Source organism: Dermacentor andersoni, chromosome 1 (genome assembly GCF_023375885.2).
Source record: "Dermacentor andersoni chromosome 1, qqDerAnde1_hic_scaffold, whole genome shotgun sequence".
Taxonomy (NCBI): Eukaryota; Metazoa; Arthropoda; class Arachnida; order Ixodida; family Ixodidae; genus Dermacentor; species Dermacentor andersoni.
The window spans coordinates 261227502-261247294 of record NC_092814.1 but is presented as its reverse complement, the minus strand read 5'-3'; the positions used below and the strand labels follow the sequence as shown (position 1 = coordinate 261247294).

The window sequence follows — 19793 nt, the reverse complement described above, 5'->3', positions numbered from 1 at the left end:
GGGGACATCATACAGCCTCAAACACCGAAAACTGCGGGGCCATCGCAGCCATTCAAGAACGGGCCGACGTCCACTAGACAACAGGACCAAAGAGCCATGCAAGAAGGACCATCCAAAGAGAGAAGTGAGGACCATCCTACCGGCCAACAGTTCAGGCCGCAACCCATGCAGTCAGTCAGCCACTCAGATACCCCACGACAGCCATATTCCTAGCTACATCATTGACATTTTATGCAGACTCGACAACATAGAAAAACGGGAATGCGACCATGACCACGCACACGAACTCATCACAAACCAACTCACTATGAGCACAGAACAACTTACCTTGCACTCTGAGCACCCTTTTGCCGAACTCACTCCACAAATGAATATGCTAGTAGAGAGAGCATTAGTACTTTCAGATGCATGATAGAAAGCATGCAGCAATCTATACATGCATTAAAAACACAACAACGAGGTCTTCGCAAGCAAACAGACACTATACCAACCGGAGGCCCCAGCAAGAAGGCCACACACGACAGCGACAGTGAATCCACACACGAATATGGCCAGCCCTAAAACAGGGACGCCCCCCAACACACCCATATCAACCTCATGTCATGCATCACCCCAAATAACAATATGGCAATGGAACTGTAGAGACATTCGTCACAAAAGGAACAAATTTGCTCAATTCATTCTCACAGCCGCACACAAGCCATATGTTATTACCCTGCAGGAAATAGTAGGCCCAATAACCCTTCCAGGATACACCGCCTACTCAAACCAGAGCATTACACAAAAACTAAAAAAAAATGCTTTCGCGGCGAGGAAATAACACTGTCGACTTGCACGCCCATTATGACAATCACACTTATAGCGAACAAGCACACTATGACCCAAATTTCCGCAGACTCCACCAACACGGCCACAGAACAAACTGTACATACACGCAACTGCTTCTACAGAACGTACAAGCTAGAAGTAATAAACACTTATTGCTCTCCAAGAACGCTGAGGTATGGTTCACAATGGTGCAAACACCTCAACAATTACAGTCAACATGACACCATCTGGTTAGAAGACTTAAATAGGGAACATATAGAATGGGGCTACCCCTTTAACAAACCCAATGGAAAACAACTCCTACTTCACTCCGAAGAATTCCACTTCACCCTAGCTAATGACATTACCGAACACATATGCACAGGAAACTCGGTAGAACGTGACACCAACCCAGACCTCTCCTCGACACATATAACACACGGACTGAAATGGGAAAACACACAGGGACCACTCGGTAGTGACCATTGTATCATCACTACATGCATCACAATACAGTAAAACCTCATTAAACTGTACCCGCTTAAACAGTAGTTTCGTTTTAAAGTAGTAAAGTCAAATCCCCGACACAGCAGCCATTGAACATAATGTGTTTTGTATCCGTTTAAACCGTACCAGCTTATTGCGTACGTATCGGTTAACATGTAACGGTTCCACTTTTCGTCGCGCAAACACGGCAGTACGTCGTCTCCATCGGGATGCTCGGCAGAACAACAAGCCTCAGAGATCAGAACAACGGCCTCCAAGCGCCCTATGCATTCATGCATGAAGCCACATCGACATCAACATCATTTTGGTGCCGTGCCAGAGTGCCTTGTCTTGGTTCTTTTTTCTATGGCGTTGTAGCATCGTGCAAGGAAGGACTCGCGTTATTGCCGAAGCTCGGATAAAAAAGACACCGGGTGCTCAGCATAGAAGAAAAATTGGACATCGTTCGTGCTATCGAACATGACACAAAGGAGTTGGCGCTGACACGCAACAAGGGTCTACCGTTGACTATGGTGTGTGGCATTTGGAACGCAAAGAAGTTGCTCGGTAGTGCTGCTGCGACCGCGAAGAGATGTCGGCTATGAGCAATGCCTGCTTTAGAAGATGCCTGCCACGTGAGCTGAGAAGCTGGTTCCGGCCCCTCCCCTCTTTCCTCCTCTCCACCAGGGTCGACTACGAGCGCTAGTTGCAGCGGCTGCTCCAAACTTGAATCATGTTTCCCTGCTTCCGAGATTTTAGCGGCATCTGTTGCAATCCGGGAGGCAGGACCCACGGTCTCTCGTCAAGCCATTGGCCGAGCGGCTGCCAGCCTAGTAATCATCACTTCCTCCGCAACAGGAAGTAGGGTCGGCAACAAGTGCCGTCTCTCCGTGGCTACCCTGAACTACAGGAACCTCCACTCCTATGGGAAAACCAGCGACATGGCAGGCATCTAGTAATGGAGGCATTGCTACGAGGTTCAACTTTTCGTCATTGTTGCCTCTGTAGTTGCTGAAGTGTCGCCTAGCGTCAGTGATGCCACAAGAAATGGACCAAGTCCAATTAAGAGTCGACGTCACCAACGCCGCACCTTTACCCCCATTTATAGCAGCCTCTCACCATCACCCTAATGCCCAGTAGCTTAAGACAAGGGGCCAGAATTAAATAAATATTTCTCTCTCTCTCCAACTTTGGCCATTACGCCAGCTCGCTATTATTATTACATACAGCGTGAAATGCACACGTCAGGACATATGAAGTGTAAGAAAGACTGTCCTGGAGAATAGAAAATGGGAAAATCAATCAGTTAATCCACACAGTTTCCTGTAAGAATAACACTGCAATTGCTAATAATAAATGCCATCACCTTCCCAGTGTGTGGTAGCAATAGCATAAACAGTACGGGAAATGTGCTTTTGTTGCGTGCTATGGTTCAACGCACTTTTGGCGCCTCCAAGCAGAGTACAATGCTCTTCAATTTTTGAAACTCTTGGGGCACAATATGCGTAATTTAAACTTCTTTTGTTTGCGCTTAGCATAGGACTGTACGCCCCTTGCCGTTGCATAAGAAATATTGTCACAGTGTTTATAAAAAACTGTCCTTGTTCATAGTTTAGATGAATTGATGTCCTTCTGCTTTTATATATATATATATACACACACACACACACACACACACACACACACACACACACACACACACACACACACACACACACACACACACACACACACACACACACACACACATACAGGGTGTTTCAGTGAACACTTTCAAAAATCTTTAAAAATTGCCTGTGGCAGATACCACAATTCTAGTTCATGAGCTGGTCTACTCGAAGGGGCGGACAATACTCGCACAAAATATTGAGACGCAAAATTGACTAATTAATAAAAATCCACGAATTAAGTTTGTAACTAATTAAATTATGGCCCATATTGCAATTTACAAATTCTAGCCATGGAGTTCGCAAGGCAGATCCACTTGGAACGAATTTTCAAGATGACACCAGTTTCGTTAAATAAGTTCCTGAACTTTGGGGAGAACTGCATTGGCGTTCCAGTTACTTGTGTGCTTCAGTGCATGAAACAATGTTTTGTTAACAGAATAACTGGAACTGTATATATAGATATGACATACTATAGGAGGTTGTTCTAGGGAGGTTGTTCTACTCTGGCGGCAGCTTGGCCGCGGTCGTGTGGGCCCTATCTTGAAAGCGATCTACGGTGGGTACAGAGTCTAGGCACACCAAGGGCTGATGGCTTTGTGTGCGTGATGTTCTCGCTGCTTAGTTCGCGTTAAGTGAGAGGCAATTCGCTACTGCTGGTGCTGCTCTTCCTCACGCCAGTGTTTTCACAGCAAATGTCTGAGGTCATCGATTGAGATGTGTTCATGTTTGCCTGTGAGCGCATGACACGATGCTTGTTAATTTAGTTAGTAAACAATTGTTTACAAGTTTATACACCCAACAAAACTACTATCCTTACTTCATATACCTGTCTAATAATTTGCTAATGCAATTGGTGCTTTGCCTTTCAGGGAATACTGCATCACGTTTTAAATATTCTCGAATGTTTTCTTTCTTTCTCTTTAGTCTGCAATGTTATGTCCCTAAATTGTAATGACAGTTAGAAAGACAAAAAAAAATCTACAATAATTCGGTTGCGACACCGAGAAATTGCATTTATAAATCTGCATGCTTATACGTTTCCGACGAGTACTTCTTCCTAGGTGTGAGCGAATATTCTAAATCCTGAATACGAACCAAGTAACCTCGATTCGATAATTCACTATTAGAAGTTGTCGAATATTCATTTCACTTGAATACTACTACAAGGGAAAACTATACTTCTTGCAGTATACAGGTTAGAAAGGAGACTCATCTGAATGATTCTTGTTTAGCAGGCCCACAGTTGTGCAGACGATAAAGTTCATCAATAACCACAGGGGGTCTTCAATTATACAAGATAGTCACCAGCCTTTGAGTAAGCATGTCTCGTCATAGGCAGCCTAAGAATTCGCCATTTCAACTTAGGCAAATAAATTATTTGACCAATCTAAAGCTTGGATTCGTTCAGAATGATACGTGGCACTGTGTGGAACTAAACAATTGCCCTTTGTTCTGTCAGCGAGCAGTATACACTCTTATATACAAGCATTTTAGACCTCCTATTCCTTTGTTTTTGTTACTTTTAGTGTCATCGTGCACCAGACGTCATCATAGTGTATCACTGCGTGCATAAACAAGCCTTTTGTTGCCGAACAGGCTCCGCAAAATTTTAAATATTTTATCATTTAATTTTTTTATCATTTTAGAAAGTGGAAATATTCGATATTCTATTTGATATTGGATGGTTGCTTTTTCAAATGCTCATATTTGCGATTCGATTAAAAGGTTTCAGTATTCGCACAGCCAAATAAACTATTATTTTGCCCATACTCTGCACAGATGGAGATATGTGAAAGGTGGAGGACTGTGAGGTACCACACCATGTGCTGCAATCCATTGCGACAATACTGCCTAGATGTGCACGGCTGCTGTAGCTGTACAACATTGATCTTAATTGACATTGATGTAAAAATTATATTGACACTTCACTTCATGAACATGTGTTATGTGCAAGCATATGGGTGTTCTTCCGGAGTTTCTAAGCTATGCAGTCTTGCCTGACATACCCGCATTACCGTAAACCAGCTAACACCTTCGACAGTTTCCTGGGCACGCCTAGACCGCGGCTTTTGTCGACCTTGTTCAGCTCGTGCCCAGGACTTGCCAACAACTTCGGGGTCAGTCAATTCGTGCTCAGCCTCTGACCGGTTGCATTGCTGCTCCATCCTTTTCGCTAGGCACTCAGTCGCTGGGTCACCAGATGAGCCCGGCACATCCATAGCGTACACAGAGTCTGTAGCAACTGCCAGAGGAGGTGAATCCAGCGTGCCTCCGCTTACCCTCCTCCACCACAATGCTTCGCTTCCTTCCTCTTCCCGTTTCTGCCGTGGATTCTTCCTCTGCACGTCCAGGCACCCTTCCCCTCCGACGCTCGCTTTCCTCTCTAGCTCGACGGCCTCAGACTTAATCTAGTCTATTTTACAGATGAGGCATGTACGCCTGCGCACGAAAACATTCATTTTTGTCTCCCGTGGGTCAAAGCCCATTTCTTGCACTGCTTGACAAAGCCTGCTCATGCGCCATGCGGATACGTCGATAGCACTTTGCAGCATTTTGCCATAAGGCAGGATAAAGTTTACTCTGCTGAACCAGTTCGTAAACTGGTTCAGTGTTGCAAAGTGGTTTGCAAACTATTGCAAATTTTTATTTATTTGAACTGGAATGAAATCGGAGCAGGCTGAATCCGAACTGAACAGGTACTTTTTGGTTCGACACCGTGGTTATAACAGTCAGAGCTACCACTAAGTTACTTCACAATATCCAATATTAGTATGTATATTTATAATTATTATCGATAAAACAAATTTGAAATTTCGCCTACGTGAGAGAAGGGCAAGCACAACACTGGGTGTCGGCATTGGAAGCTGCCCAGCAAGAGCAGTTTTTTTTGTTCATTCCCTTTCAGAGACAAAATCACTTTCGCAACATTTCGTGACACTTGCAACTGACAGTTAAACCTCGACATAACGAAGTTGGTAAAATGGGCAATTTGCTTCATTATATTGACACCTTGTTATATTGAAATTTGATCTTTTATTCAAATAAGTACAGTCGCCGATAGATTTTTATATCAGAAAAGGCAAATTTGAATGAGAAAAAAATAATTTAGTTTAGTTTGAGTAGGTGACAAAAGATATGGTTTCATGCAGTGTCAACAATATTTTCACATCAGTGGTACAAAGCAAAGCCAACCACACTATTGCGTTCACTCTGCCCACAGCTGATAGTGTCACCTGCAGTGGAAAGCAAATGCTTCGTCTGCCTCTTGCTTCAACGCGTCTCCAAAACTTGAGAACACGCCATCACCAGCACTAAACACACAGGAGGACAGCGCACAATGCCATGCCATCTCAGCTCGTGCAGCGTTTGCATATGCAGCAGATTACCTCTAAAACAGGATGCACATGCTGTGTGTGCTCTCAACCCCGCTGACAGCCATGCGCACCCACGGCCGCTCTAGAAAAGGACACGTGTGCTAACCTGCTTCCCACCCCCTCCTCACGTGTGCACTTTATTGCATTAACGCGAGCTCATTCTCCTGCCCCCTTTCCCCTTCCTCGCGCAGAAAGATAACACTCATCAAGCCATCATCCTATTCGGCTCACCCTCGCACGCTTTCACTCACAGACTTCATATGTAACGTGATGCTGCTCTGCTTTGGCGGCCACTGTCAGTCGTGCAGCACGATTTGTGAGGTGTTCACAAGCAGCCACACATAATTTAGCCATTTTACTGCCTGCATCCACTGAAGTCTCCATTTATGGTCTTGGTATTCCTTTGTGGTGACAGTGAAATTTCGTTACATTGAAATTGGGTATAAACACTGTTTAGAATAAAAGATCGAATTTCAATATAACAAAATGCTGATGTAATGCAGCAAATTGCCCCTTTTACCAACTTCGTTATATCGAGGTTTAACTGTACTGAAAGATTGTGTATTCGGGTCATGTTAACTAGGAAAACTGAGCAATTCTCACTAGCTCTCCGTTCCCGCCAACCCAACATCGAATGCCTGTAAACCCAGAGGTGTTTGACCCTGTGTCACTTGTCACTCATTGCATTTGCTGCTATGCAGAATGGTCAGGATTGGGGGCGCTGCAGCAAAAGAGCACAACTGCTGTCCGCATACCCATGCTCCTTGCCACTGAGAGTCTGGCTTTCCCTCAAAGCTTAGACGTCCAGTGGCTAAGTGTGCTTTATAGTTCAAATTTCGCCAGCAGCACGAAATTACCACAACATTCTGCACAATATCACTCATATTCTTAGGCTTTGTTTCTATCTAATTTAAGAATCCTGTTTGCTCCTGCACAGCCAACAATATATTCGGCTTCATTAGAATACCGTAGAACTACGCTCATACGTCTTGGAAAAAAAAAAAAAAAAAAAAGAAGAGAAAAGCATACTGACCGGGAGGACGTGCAACCCGATTTAACTGAAAAAATTGGACAGACTCAGCTATTACTGACATCTACGTAATGCAAAGCATTGTGCAGATAGTTGCGGCACAAGACGCTGACGCACGTCAAGCTGGTGGTTCTCCGGCAGCCCGAAATGTGTTTTGTTGTTTTCCTATTGCGTGGTGGTTTAAGAGGGCGACGGGAAACGTAAGTGAAACCGAAGCGAAATTGAGCTGGTGGGTGACTCCGGATGACACAGAAGCGAAATGTGATGCCCACATTGTGCCACCTGCAGCAGGGAATGGTGGCGCGTTTGGATTATCGCCTACTAAAAGGGCGCAGTACACTACAAAAGGCACTATGCACCACGCGCTGTAAAACAGAGAGGTGAAGATGCTTATCGCAATGTTTGGCGGCGATAGCTGCGAATGCGGCGTGCGAGGACCTGGGCAGAGATTTGCTGGTACCGGGATAAGAAACTGTGCGCGCCGTCGTTTTCCCGTGAGACGGGTGGGCGGCTATATACTGTTGTCGATCGCGCGTGCCTCGCGCCTTTTCTTGTTTACATGAGATCTAGCGGTGGGAAAACGTATACGATCGCAGTTTGCACCAGGGAAGGGCGGCGCATTTCGGCTATCGCCTATTAAAAGCGCACGCTATGCTTCTGATGGTACCACGCGCTGTGAAACAGATAGGCGGAGATGCTTATCGCAATAGGGTTGGCGGTGATTGCTGTGAATGTCGCGTGTGACGACCCCCGGAGAAGATTTGCTGGTACTGAAATGAAAAACTGAGTGCATGCCGGCGTTTTCACATGGGAAAGGCGGGCAGGTATTGCAGTGAAGCTGCCGCGCGGCAGGCAGCTCTATACTGTTCTCGATCACACACACCTCGTACATTTTCTTGTTTACATGGGATCTAGCGGCCGGTAAATGTATCATACAATCGAAGTTTGGCGACGTACTGAATGTTGGTGCCGAAAAATCGTGTGCTTTCCGGAAACACATGAATGGGTAACAATGAGCATAACTCCACTGGGTCATTTTTTGTGTGTTCTCGATTGCGAACATTGGCGCTGGGAAAACATACATAACGGGAACGTATCAACGAGGTTCTACTGCATCCAAAATTTTCGAATACAGTTTCCAAATCAAATATAAATATTAATATAATATTTGATAATATTCCAAATTTTCAGATATTCACACTTCCCTAGTTTCATGTTTTGAATTTCTGATGTGGGTTATAAGCACAAAAATACAGTATTTGAATAAAGTAATCGTCAACTGGTGGTTCCTCATGGAGTTGCGAACTAAAATTTTCTATGCTGTCCATGGATGCAACTGCCTTTACCAGTTCCTGTGTTTCCCACCATGGGGAGCAAATTCTCGAGTTCCTTCCATATGCTTAACAGATACTGATGAGCTAGTGGGTGAGCCATGATATTGAAGCAGTGCACTTACATCTGACACGTATATGTACACATAGAAAAGACACACACAGGTGCTGGACTGCAACTACGGTAGTTGCAGTCCAGTACCTGTGTATGTCCTTTCTATGTGTGCGTGTATGTGTCAGATGTAAGTGCACTGCTTCAATTTCATTCCATATCTTCATAGTCATGTCGATGACATCCGCAGCACTCATCGACGGTTTTTCAACAGTTCTTTGCCCATGAAAGCGTAGTTCAAGGGCTGTATTCTCGGTAAATTCTTATCAGCGATGCAATCACTTTTGCGAGATTTCACATGACTTGGCACTGGAAAAGAATCAACGTCTATGGATGATAGTGCTTCTTGCCCAGTGCCAAGAATGATTTTTTGGTACTGTTCAGGGAATGTTGTTGTGTGTAGCCACCGACGTGTTTGGTGCCAAATGAAGTGAAAGCGATCATACCCCCAAAAGGGATTGACTGAGAAGACCTCTCCAGAATGCCTTCCCCCCCCCCCTCCCCCCCCCGAAAAACATGTTTCGATATGTAAGCGAGCAAATAAACGCTTTTCTATATCCGATACTGTGTCGTATCTTGTATTTTCGGTTTTGTTATAGCCATTGAATTAAACTGTGGCCAACCAAAATTTTCATTTACTGTGTTATAACCGGTAATTCGATATATCTGTGTTCATCATGTTGAGGCGCATGTAATGGTGAACATCCTAAATTAGGTACTGTATTTACCCAATTCTAGTGCACCCCTGGATCTAAGGTACACCCAACTTTTGTGGGTTTAAAGTAACAAAATAAAGATGCGTGTAAACTTAACACGACCCCCCCCCCCCGCCCATGTTCACAATCACAAAACTAGACGTGCAGAATTTACTTTCAAATAAAGGAAATAAAAAAAAAGAGCTTTCATAATAAAAGCTGTGCACTGTTGTCGCCAACGGTGCTTCCTTGGCCACAGATACCAAGTGCTCAGGGGCGGTATTTTTGAGTGCTTTGTTTTAGAGATATTGCCATCACTTTTGCAAGACTTTACATGACTGCATCGACTTGAAGTATGCAACCAACAAGTGATTGAGAATACTGCTCCAGACCGTAGTCAGGCACAATATTAACCCACAGCAATGTTTACAAAAGCATGTTCTGACACCATCTTATGATGACCAGGGGTGCAACAGCTGAAAGAGGATTTGGGGCAATTTTGAGAGCAGGAAAATCTTAGTTTTAGAACAGGAAAATAAAAATTTGAGCAGGTTATGTGAAAAGAAAACTCAATTTTGGAGCACCAAATTCCAAATCTGAAGCAGTTTAATGGAGAAGAAATTATGCAGAAACCAACAGTAATTGTCAAAGTAAGCAAATAGCCTGAACTAATGAGCGAGTGACAGTAGAAGCACGGAGGATAGCACCAGTTCCAAAATAATAGTCACAAGAATTGTGCCAGAACACAGCAGCATTCCTGCACAAAACTACCCATGCATTGGTCTCCATATAACAGGGTGCAAGAGCTTGAACAAATAACCATACATACCTTGAGGTAGTCCTTTCCTTTATTATGGCAGGTGTACTGGATGGACTCTGGGGACATGAAGTTCAATGTGCCCATCTGAAAAACATCACAGCAATTGGCTCAAAAACAGTGCTTGGCCCAGAAGGAAGTGAATGCTTTGATATTAAATTCAGCTTGCATAAGTCAATCACACTGAGAAGTTCCAAAACATGCATGTCAGCTGCTTCTTTTGATTAACACAGGATACAGTGATTTGCTACAGAGCACCAGCCTCTACGCATGTGTTATATTACTTGTTAACACAGGATACAGTGATTTGCTACAGAGCACCAGCCTCTACGCATGTGTTATATTACTTGCCAACCATGACTCAGCACACCAGGGCTCGTACAGGTCTGAGAGACAGAAATTCAAGGACTTTCAAGGCCTTGTCAAAGCTTTTTCAAGGGTGCAGAATGGCACCTCATGCAGCAGTCTTTACTATAACAATGTTTACAAAACACTACAGCTAAACTTAGACAAAACAAAGTTGGTAAAATCTGCATTTTACTTCGTCATATTGAAATTGGACATTTTATGCAAGTGCAGTTGCCGACATATTTCTCTTACACAGATGGGGCCGTAAACCTTCTCGCATTATCACAAAACCGGAAAAAGAAACAAACTTCACGAAGAAAATTTTTTAATTTAATTTGAGTATCTGCAACCAGAGATATCCTTTCACGCCGTGTTGATGATGCCTTTACATCAATGGTACGAAACAAAGCCTGCGAAGCTTTCGCGTAAACTCCACAGTGGTAGCTGATAGCATTGCCCGCAGTGGGATGACTTTGAACCCACTGCAAATAAAGCGCAATGGCCAGATGAAACAGAAAAAAGAAAAGACAGAGAGAGAGAGAGAGAGAGAGAGAGAGAGAGAGAGAGGGGGGGTGCGCCGCTGCAGCCGCTTTTGTGCCATGCGCCTGATGTGGCAAGATTTCACTGCATTGCCAGCCTTGTGCGCCTTTCTCAGTCTCCCTTCTACTCTTCCAAGAAACATGAGTCTGACCGTTGACGGAGACGGGGTGGAAAGAAGAAAGGAGAGCTCGACAGGGTGCGACTGCGATGAAGTCGTGCCATGTGGGATGCACGGATCAAAGGCAAGTGTGGTGAAGGAGTGCGGCACGCAGATGGGCACAACACTTTTTTTTTTACTGTACCATTGTTTCTATAATGGGGAGTTTGTTGGGTCCCCGCTGATCCACCCTAAAAAAGCTGGTCACAAAATTGATCTCAGACTATACTACTACACTACCTATACTACTGAGTGCACCCTGGTGCACTAAATGCAACAAAGTCTGCACTCCTTCAGCAAACACAACAAAGCCTACCTACTGAAGCAGCCCCATTTGGGAACACCACTGCTCACAACATAATAATAATAATAATAATAATAATAATAATAATAATAATAATAATAATAAACACCATCAGCAGCAGCCTGTATTATGTCCATTGCAGGACGAAAGCCTCTCCCTGCGATCTCCAATTACCCCTGTCCTGCGCCAACTGTTTCCAACTAGTGCCTGCGAATTTCTTAATTTCATCGCTCCACCTAGTCTTTTGTCGTCCTCAATTGCGTTTTCCTTCTCTTGGTACCCGTCCTGTAACCCTAATGGTCCAACAGTTATCTAACCAGCGCATTACATGACCTGCCCAGCTCCATTTTTTCGTCTTGATGTCAATTAGGATATTGTCTATACCCGCTCGCTCTCTAATCCAAACCGCTCTCTTTCTGTCTTTTAACGTTATGCCTAGCAATTTTCGTTCCATCGCTCTTTGCGCGGTCCTTAACTTGTTCTCAAGCTTTTTTGTCAGTCTCCAAGTCTCTGCCTCATATGTCAGCACTGGTAAAATGCACTGATTGTACACCTTCCTTTTCAATGATAATGGTAAGCTTCCAGTCAGGAGCTGGCAATGCCTGCCATATGCAATCCAACCCATTTTTATTCTTCTGTAAATTTCCTTCTCATGATCAGGGTTCCCTGTGATTAATTGACCTAGGTAAGCATACTCGCTCACAGACTCTAGAGGCTGACTGGCGATCTTGAACTCTTGTTCCTTTGCCCGGCTATTTATCATTATCTTTGTCTTCAACCCCACACTCACACTCTCTCTGTTAAGGTCCTCAATCATTTATTGTAACTCGTCTGCATTGTTGCTGAATAGAACAATGTCATCGGCAAACCGAAGGTTGCCGAGATATTCGTCGTCGATCTTTACTGCTAAGCCTTCTCAGTTTAATAGCTTGAATACTTCTTCTAAGCATGCAGTGAATAGCATTGGAGAGATTGTATCTCCCTGTCTGACCCCTTTCTTTATAGGTATCTTCTTGCTTTTCTTATGTAGAATTAAGGTAGCTGTAGAACCTATGTAGATATTTTCCAAGGTATTTACGTAAGCGTTCTGTACTCCTTGATTATGTAATGCCTCTATGACTGCTGGTATCTCTACTGAATCAAATGCCTTTTCGTAATCTATGAAAGTCACAACACAAACATGAAATCGAAGTATGCTTTTGGGTAGTGCCTATAAATTCTAGTTACATGCTCAGCAAGTAACAGCAAATGCAGATGTCTGCACCGATTGTCATATGGAATATGCAGTCCTCACTCAACAGCCAAAGTTGTCCTCACACCTGTGTTAGATGTGAAGTAGCACCACAAAGCTTATTCCATCAAATAAAAACTATCCAGTCCATGACATACTAAACTGATGACAGAGCTTGTAAGTAAACAGTAATTAATAGTTTATTGGTCCTTAACTGTCTCACTTTACAACAGACAGGAGTGTGCGATTGCAAATAAAGCTTTAGAGACCATGAAAGGAGAGCAAAAATTTTACACTTCTGGTACAGTCACAGAGCCTAAAATTTGGGCATGTAGTGAATTGGTCAAATACATTATACAGTTGACTTCTGCTAATATGACAAAAATGATCGAATTATTTGGCGGGTCGAATTAAACATGATGCAGAAAAAATGCCAAAGGACACCACCGATTCACTGGGCAGTCTTTGACCAATTCTCCGAACCAAATCCATGTTAGCTTTCTGTGTGTGCAGAATAAAAAATCTAATGTAGGGATAACATTAAAGCTCCTAAACAAAGCAGAAATCTAATGTGTACACAACTTTTTTAGCAAGAACGGGCAAGCGTCGGCACAGTGGCAGCCAGTGTCCTAAAGTCAGCCTTGCACGGGCGCCAGCCGGGATCTTCGGCTGGGATTGAAGTAACTGAAAGATCTAATGAATCGAAACCTACTGTACCAGATGAATTCAAATTGAATGTGTAAGCTTTGAAAGGAAGTTCTTTGCAAGTCACTTGTGGTTTCAAAACTCCTATTGTGATTGCGCATGCAGTGAAAATTCACTACTGGGAGCAATAACTGACCGCTGCTATGCTGCCTTCTTAAGTTTATCATGTATCAAGAGTACAAGGGAAAAAAAATTACCTATTAAAGAAGTGCAGGGCATGCAGGCACATAAGCACACATGCTTGCAGGATACTGTTGTATATTCAGTTCGTGTTTATTTTTCAATGTGAACACTGCCAAGTGGCTACAGTTATCTACACTTGAAGCTTGTTATAACGAAACATGATATAACAGAATAATGGATATAACCAAGCATATGCAATTCCCCTTGAAATCCTAACAGCGATCCATGTATTTTAAACCTCATTATATCTACTGCAAGAATAATTTTTCCTTGTTAAAACAAACTACATTAATCTCCAGAACAAAAAATACCGCCTGCTGCATACCGAGCATATAATGTTCACTGGGTTCCACACTCATTTGGTGCAGCAGTTCAAAATTCCTGCGTCGAATATGCCGTCGAGCTACACTGGTCTTTCACACTGCAGCGCGTAGCTACACACACAGTGGCCGCGCACAAGCGGCACTTCTTCCTTAACTTACTGCGCGCCTCTCTCTCTCTCTTTCTCTCACTGTAGCTGGCGAAGCTATAGGCACACCCTCCAAGATCGCAATCTCGGAGGCTGCACCTCATATTGGTGCGCAGTGTGTTAAAACCAGTGCCTCCACTTCTCTTGCACTGCAATGCACTGTGCTGTGCTGATGCAGCTAGGCGTGACCTCTGAGACTGCGTGAAACGAGCCGGCGTGCTTGCAGAGCAGAGCAGCAGGGCCATGAAAAAGTGGCAAATCAGATAGTTTTGCTTTCAATGGCCAAATGCATCCGTGTTTCTGGAGTTCTGCCAAGCTCTGTTAGCCATATACTTCGACAGGTTTCATAATATGAGCGAGCTAAGTGGAAAGCGGAAGCGAAAGACCACAACATTGGAACACAAAGACGCTATCCTAACGGCTGTAGTGCCAGGTGCTAAAACGTTGAGTGCAGCACATGCGGGACAGTCTTTTGCAGTTGCTTTGTTTAATTTTAATCACATAAGTGGCAGCGTAGCGATTCGGCAGGCCACGTAGCCGTAGTCATCTTTGCATGCTTAAGGATGTGCATACCATTTGGCATATACTGAAATAATGGATATAACAAAGTAATTTCGAATTCCCCTTCAACTTTGTTACGAGGTTTAAGTGTATACTATATGCACAGTAGAACCTTGTTCACACATTCTGGAAAAAAACGTGAGAAAAGACATACTAACGAAGGAAACGTACGATCTGAAGTATAACTAAAAAATAATTGACAGACTAACTAGTGTTGACATCTACGCAATGTGAAGCATTGCATGGATTGTTGCAACATGAGACACCAACGTACATAGAGCTGGTGGTGCTCGGGCAGCCCATATGTGTTTTGTTTTCCTATTGCGTGGTGTTTTAAGAGGGTGATGGGAAACAAACGAAATCGAGCTGGTGGGCGACATCCGATGCCGCCGAAGCGAAATGTGATACCCACATTGTCCCGCTTGAAGCAGGGAACGGCGGTGCGTTTGGATTATCGTCTGCTAAAAGCATGCAGTACACTACCAATGGCACTATGCACCACGTGCTGTAAAACAGGTAGGTGAAGATGCTTATCGTAATAGGTTTGGCGGCAATAGCTGTGAATGTGGCATGTGACGACGCGGGCGGAGGTTTACTGGTAATACCGGAATAAGAAACTGCACTCCGTTGTGTTTGCGTGAGACAGGTGGCTATATACTGTTCTTGATAGCGCGCCCCTTGTGCCTTACCTTGTTCACATGGGATCTAGTGGCCAGAAACGTACCATACGATAGCAGTTTAGCGACGTACTGAACATTGGTGCTGAAAAATCTTGTTTATTGGGAACGTATGAAGCGTAAAAGTTGAGAGTAACTCTATTGGGTCATTGTTTGTTTTCTTGATTGCGAATGCTGGCGCCAGGAAAACTTACATAACAGGAACGTAATAACAGAGTCCTACTGTATATGTGTGCGTTATTCAATAAAGAGCAGTACGTTTCTTGCCGACTTTCATGCTTCCCAGCATTCAAGAGCGGCTCACGCTGTCACTACATTGGTGACGAGGGTCAACAGAAGAAAAGGGCATAACAGCCTTTTTGCTTCCCACCATGAGCTTTCCAGGCTCGCACCACCGCCTCCCTTTCAGCCTGTACCCGGTCGCCCAGCTGTTCCTTGGTTGCAATGCTTATGACTATCCGAGAAATTCACGCTGGCTTTGGGAGCATTCATTTTCTTAGCAGAGTGTTGCAAGGCCCTTCTTATCTACAGTCTTATCACGTCGAGGGCCAGCGCATTTTCTTTATGCTTCCAGAGTTTGCTGAATATGCCGAAGAAGGTGAGACCACTGCCACTAAAGATCTTTTGGAAGATAGGCAGGATGCAAACACTGGACCATTATCGAAACAGACCAAGGCTGCACCTTCGTCTTTTAACAATGCTGTCGCAGATTTGAACCACTTTATCGCCCAAATTAATATTGTCGCAGAATGTCACCGCTTTGGCAGACGTGTCCAGCAGCCAGAGAAATCTATTTACGAGTACGTTGTTGCATTACATGAGCTTGCAACTGCTTGAAGATGTCCTCCGTGATGAATTTGTTGACAATAATTTCTTCGCAACATTTGTACGAGCGTTTGCTGCTTGAGGACTCGAGTCTCTTTTTCACACGCTGTGTGTTTGTATACCCAGCTGGAAAAGACTACTCAAGACGTCCAAGCATTTGTGTCTAAAAGTGTACAGCATGTTGCTACTATGAGTAACGTCCCATTCCACTGCTTTCATTGCAGTTCTAATTGACACTGCTGCTTCTTTCTACTGTTCAGCTAAAGGGAAACATTGCCATTTCAGCGGTCTGGTTGGTCACTAAGTCAATGTGCAACAAAAACCGACCTGTTGCTTCTGTTCATCAACTAAGAAGCGAAGCACGCAATGCTGTTGCAAATATTCTGGTTGTGACTGCGTCCACTCAACCTGGTATTCACATAGATGTCTTGGCAGGAAACGTCAGCTTAACATTCTTAATTGACTTGAGATCCAAAGTCTCCATAATGTCGTTAAACCTCTTCAATCAGCATTTCACCAGAAAGGCCCAATGTACTGCACCTCGGGTTAAGTTGTTGGACTACTCAAAAGAGTCCATACCTGTGCATGGCTGTTTTATCTAGGAGGTTACGGACATCGCTCACACAGCATCTATTTGGTTTTATGTCAAGTCTCAAGGCACTTCTTGGTAACATTGCGATTAAGGCTCTTAAGGGGGGAGGCTACCCTCGGGTACTAACTTTTTTGTTTATTGAGATATCTTAATGAAATTTTCAGGATAGACTCGTAGCAAAAGCATCAGTACAACTACAAAATCTCATGCAGTTATGTTCACTGGTTCTCAAGTTACAGCAATACGTCAGAATGGTGCACATGGTTTTCTCATTCCAGGCCTGGAGAACTTTCAAAAGGTGCAGCAACTGTGAAATTCACTATGATGATTCCCAGATGGATACCTCAGGGCAAGACAGAGCCCTTTCTTTAAATTTCCTTGCTGAAAAATTTTAGCAGACAACTGAATTTAGTGTTGGTGATTAAGATTTTATCAATCAAATTTGGACTAAATATCACAAATCCTAGACACAATATATATAAAAAAATGGGCTTATCTTGCCCTCAGAAATTTATTCAGATACACAATGAGAAAAAAAAAAAAAAAAAAAAAAACTGGAAATCTGATGAGCGGTTAAAGAGATATGGCTGGAACAAGCAGCCTCACCAGCCGAAAAAGTCATTTTGAGAAAATGAGCTTTGAAAGTTTTTAACACATATATATCGGTCTAAAATGACCCTGCAGCGTAACTGGAGATGTCCTTAGGCACTCTCTTCTTTTGCCACCTTTCCACCTTCTCTTGCGATTGCTTCTTAGCCTTTTTCAAGTGCAGAGAATCTTTCTGGGCTGCCCATTGAATGGCCAGGTGTTAGCCCCAATGATGAACATAGCTCTTGGGTAGCCCTGTGGCAGCCAGCATCATATCTTAAAACTGCCTCACGCGGTGCTGTCTCCACAGCAATCAGCGACACGTGCTGCTCTTTGGGCATCAGGGACCACAGCACGGAGTGAAATGACTCTGATGCATTTTGCATCTGTGCTCCCAGGCAGCGTTGCAGAATAGAAGCCTGTGAGAGGCGCTCATAAACAGGTAGCAGTGCTTCTGCAACACTGGACTATTGTACAGATGCTTCGAAGGTGGCACACCATCACTCTTGCTGGCATTATGACGACACCACAAGTATACACCTTCAGGGCACAAGTCGTGGTAAGGATCCTCGTCCGTTGATGTCACGTGGTGGTACAATGCCATCACTGCACACTGCATTGCAGCCCCATCGTTGGAATTGTTCCGTAGGGCCCAGCCATAATAGTTGGTCAACTTGTTGATGAGGGCCCTTGTCAGCCAGCCCTTCCCTCCTAAAGCCTTGTCACTTTTCTGCACAAGGTTGCGCAGTGCTGTCCCCATCCTCTTCTGGATGTGGTTCAGGCATTCCTCTTCGAAATGGGAACTAGTCCATAAACATTTTCTTGCGCAAGGGCAGAGAAGGTGTCACTATCTCCATCAGACACGAGCGTTGTGTAACGGAGGTTCTGCTTTGGCACCGAACGTGAGAAAAGGATGACAGCTACCTCAACCTCCATCCTCCCAGACTTAGAGTCAGTGTTTTTCTGGCACAGATGATCCTCCTGCCAGCTTGCGTAGCCTGTGTCTCCAGGCTTTCGTCCTACTTGGCAACCAAGACACTGGTTCGATAAAACAATGGCGTCCAAGAAGAGGCCCGGATGATATTCAATTATTGCACCAACTCCAACATGCGACATGTGGCCATGCTTGTGCCATGTTCCATCAAAGTTTACTGTGATATCCCTGCTGAAATATGGATCCATTTCCTTGGAGGTGGTTTTCACAGCAGAAGCAGATTCTGCATAGAACTTGTCTATGCACTGTGTCTGCGGTTCCCCGAGTTTCTTCAAGTGCTTCTGAAAAGTCTTATGATGCAGGCCGCGATGGGACACGTTCATCGGTGCCCAAGGGTAATTGAGGGCTGTTTGTCCTTTCCCTATCTCTTTTGTTGCCACAATGGCTCTTATATTGACGTCAAAGGCCATTAGTCATCCTGACGAGCAGAACTCCATGAGCTTGCAACTACTCCACTATGTAAACATAGCAGCTGAAGCTTTGTTGCAAGTCACCTTCATCCCAGTAGTGGGGTCCCGGATAGCAGGTCACCTAGGGCATCCATTTGCACAAGGAGAAATTTTTCGCCTTCGCCTGTAGTGGTGGCAGCTTCAGGATCGCGCTCCATTGCTTTAAATTTTCGCTCCGTCGCTGACATAGTGCCAAGTCCTTGTTGCACAGCTGTGCGTTTTTTATCCGTTGCCTCTTTTTCCTCACACGTCAGGAAATGTGTTTTCAAGTGCACAGTAGATGACGCGATCGCACTGTCCGAGGCAGATGAAAGAGAGGATGTGGAAGCCGCTGTCGATGAGCACGAGACGCCAGGCGCACTCGTCATGACAAATTCTTGCGCCGGTGGAGTAGGAGTCGTTTTGCTAGAAGTGTCGACGCAACCACGCTCTTGTGTAGATAAAGCAGAAGCTGCCCCACAGGAACCATCGGTGCGATCATTGTCGGTGCGCAGGTGAGCGGCGAGCTTCGCCATGCAAGTGAGCTTCATAGAACGCTTCCTTGCACCGAACGCGTGTAGCACCTTGAGTTTCTTTGGGTGCATCGTGGCCGACCGCACAACAATCAGCAAGCTAAACGCAACAACGATCTCGAGACAGTTGAAAATCATCTCGTAAATCACGAGCGATTTACGCCAGGTGGTCGAAATTTCCAGAGCCCTCCACTACGGCGTGTCTCATAATCAGAAAGTGGTTTTGGCACGTAAAACCCCATAATCTATGCCTCTCCTGCACTGCCGCCGCCACCATGGGGGTCGGGGAAAAAAAAGCACAAGAATGCACAAACAAAACACCAAGATGGCGTCGCT

The 19793-nt window shown here is 44.4% G+C and overlaps 1 protein-coding gene and 1 pseudogene across 1 annotated transcript in view; both read right to left on the bottom strand.

Moving 5' to 3' along the window:
* Mps1 (dual specificity protein kinase monopolar spindle 1) overlaps positions 1-19793 on the bottom strand; it is a 134876-nt gene that overhangs the window by 21556 nt on the left and 93527 nt on the right. The window contains exon 15 of the mRNA XM_055063720.2: positions 10335-10409. Coding sequence (XP_054919695.1) covers positions 10335-10409 — 75 coding nt within the window. The remainder of the gene's footprint in view (positions 1-10334; positions 10410-19793) is intronic.
* LOC140215484 (uncharacterized) lies at positions 16920-19595 on the bottom strand (annotated as a pseudogene).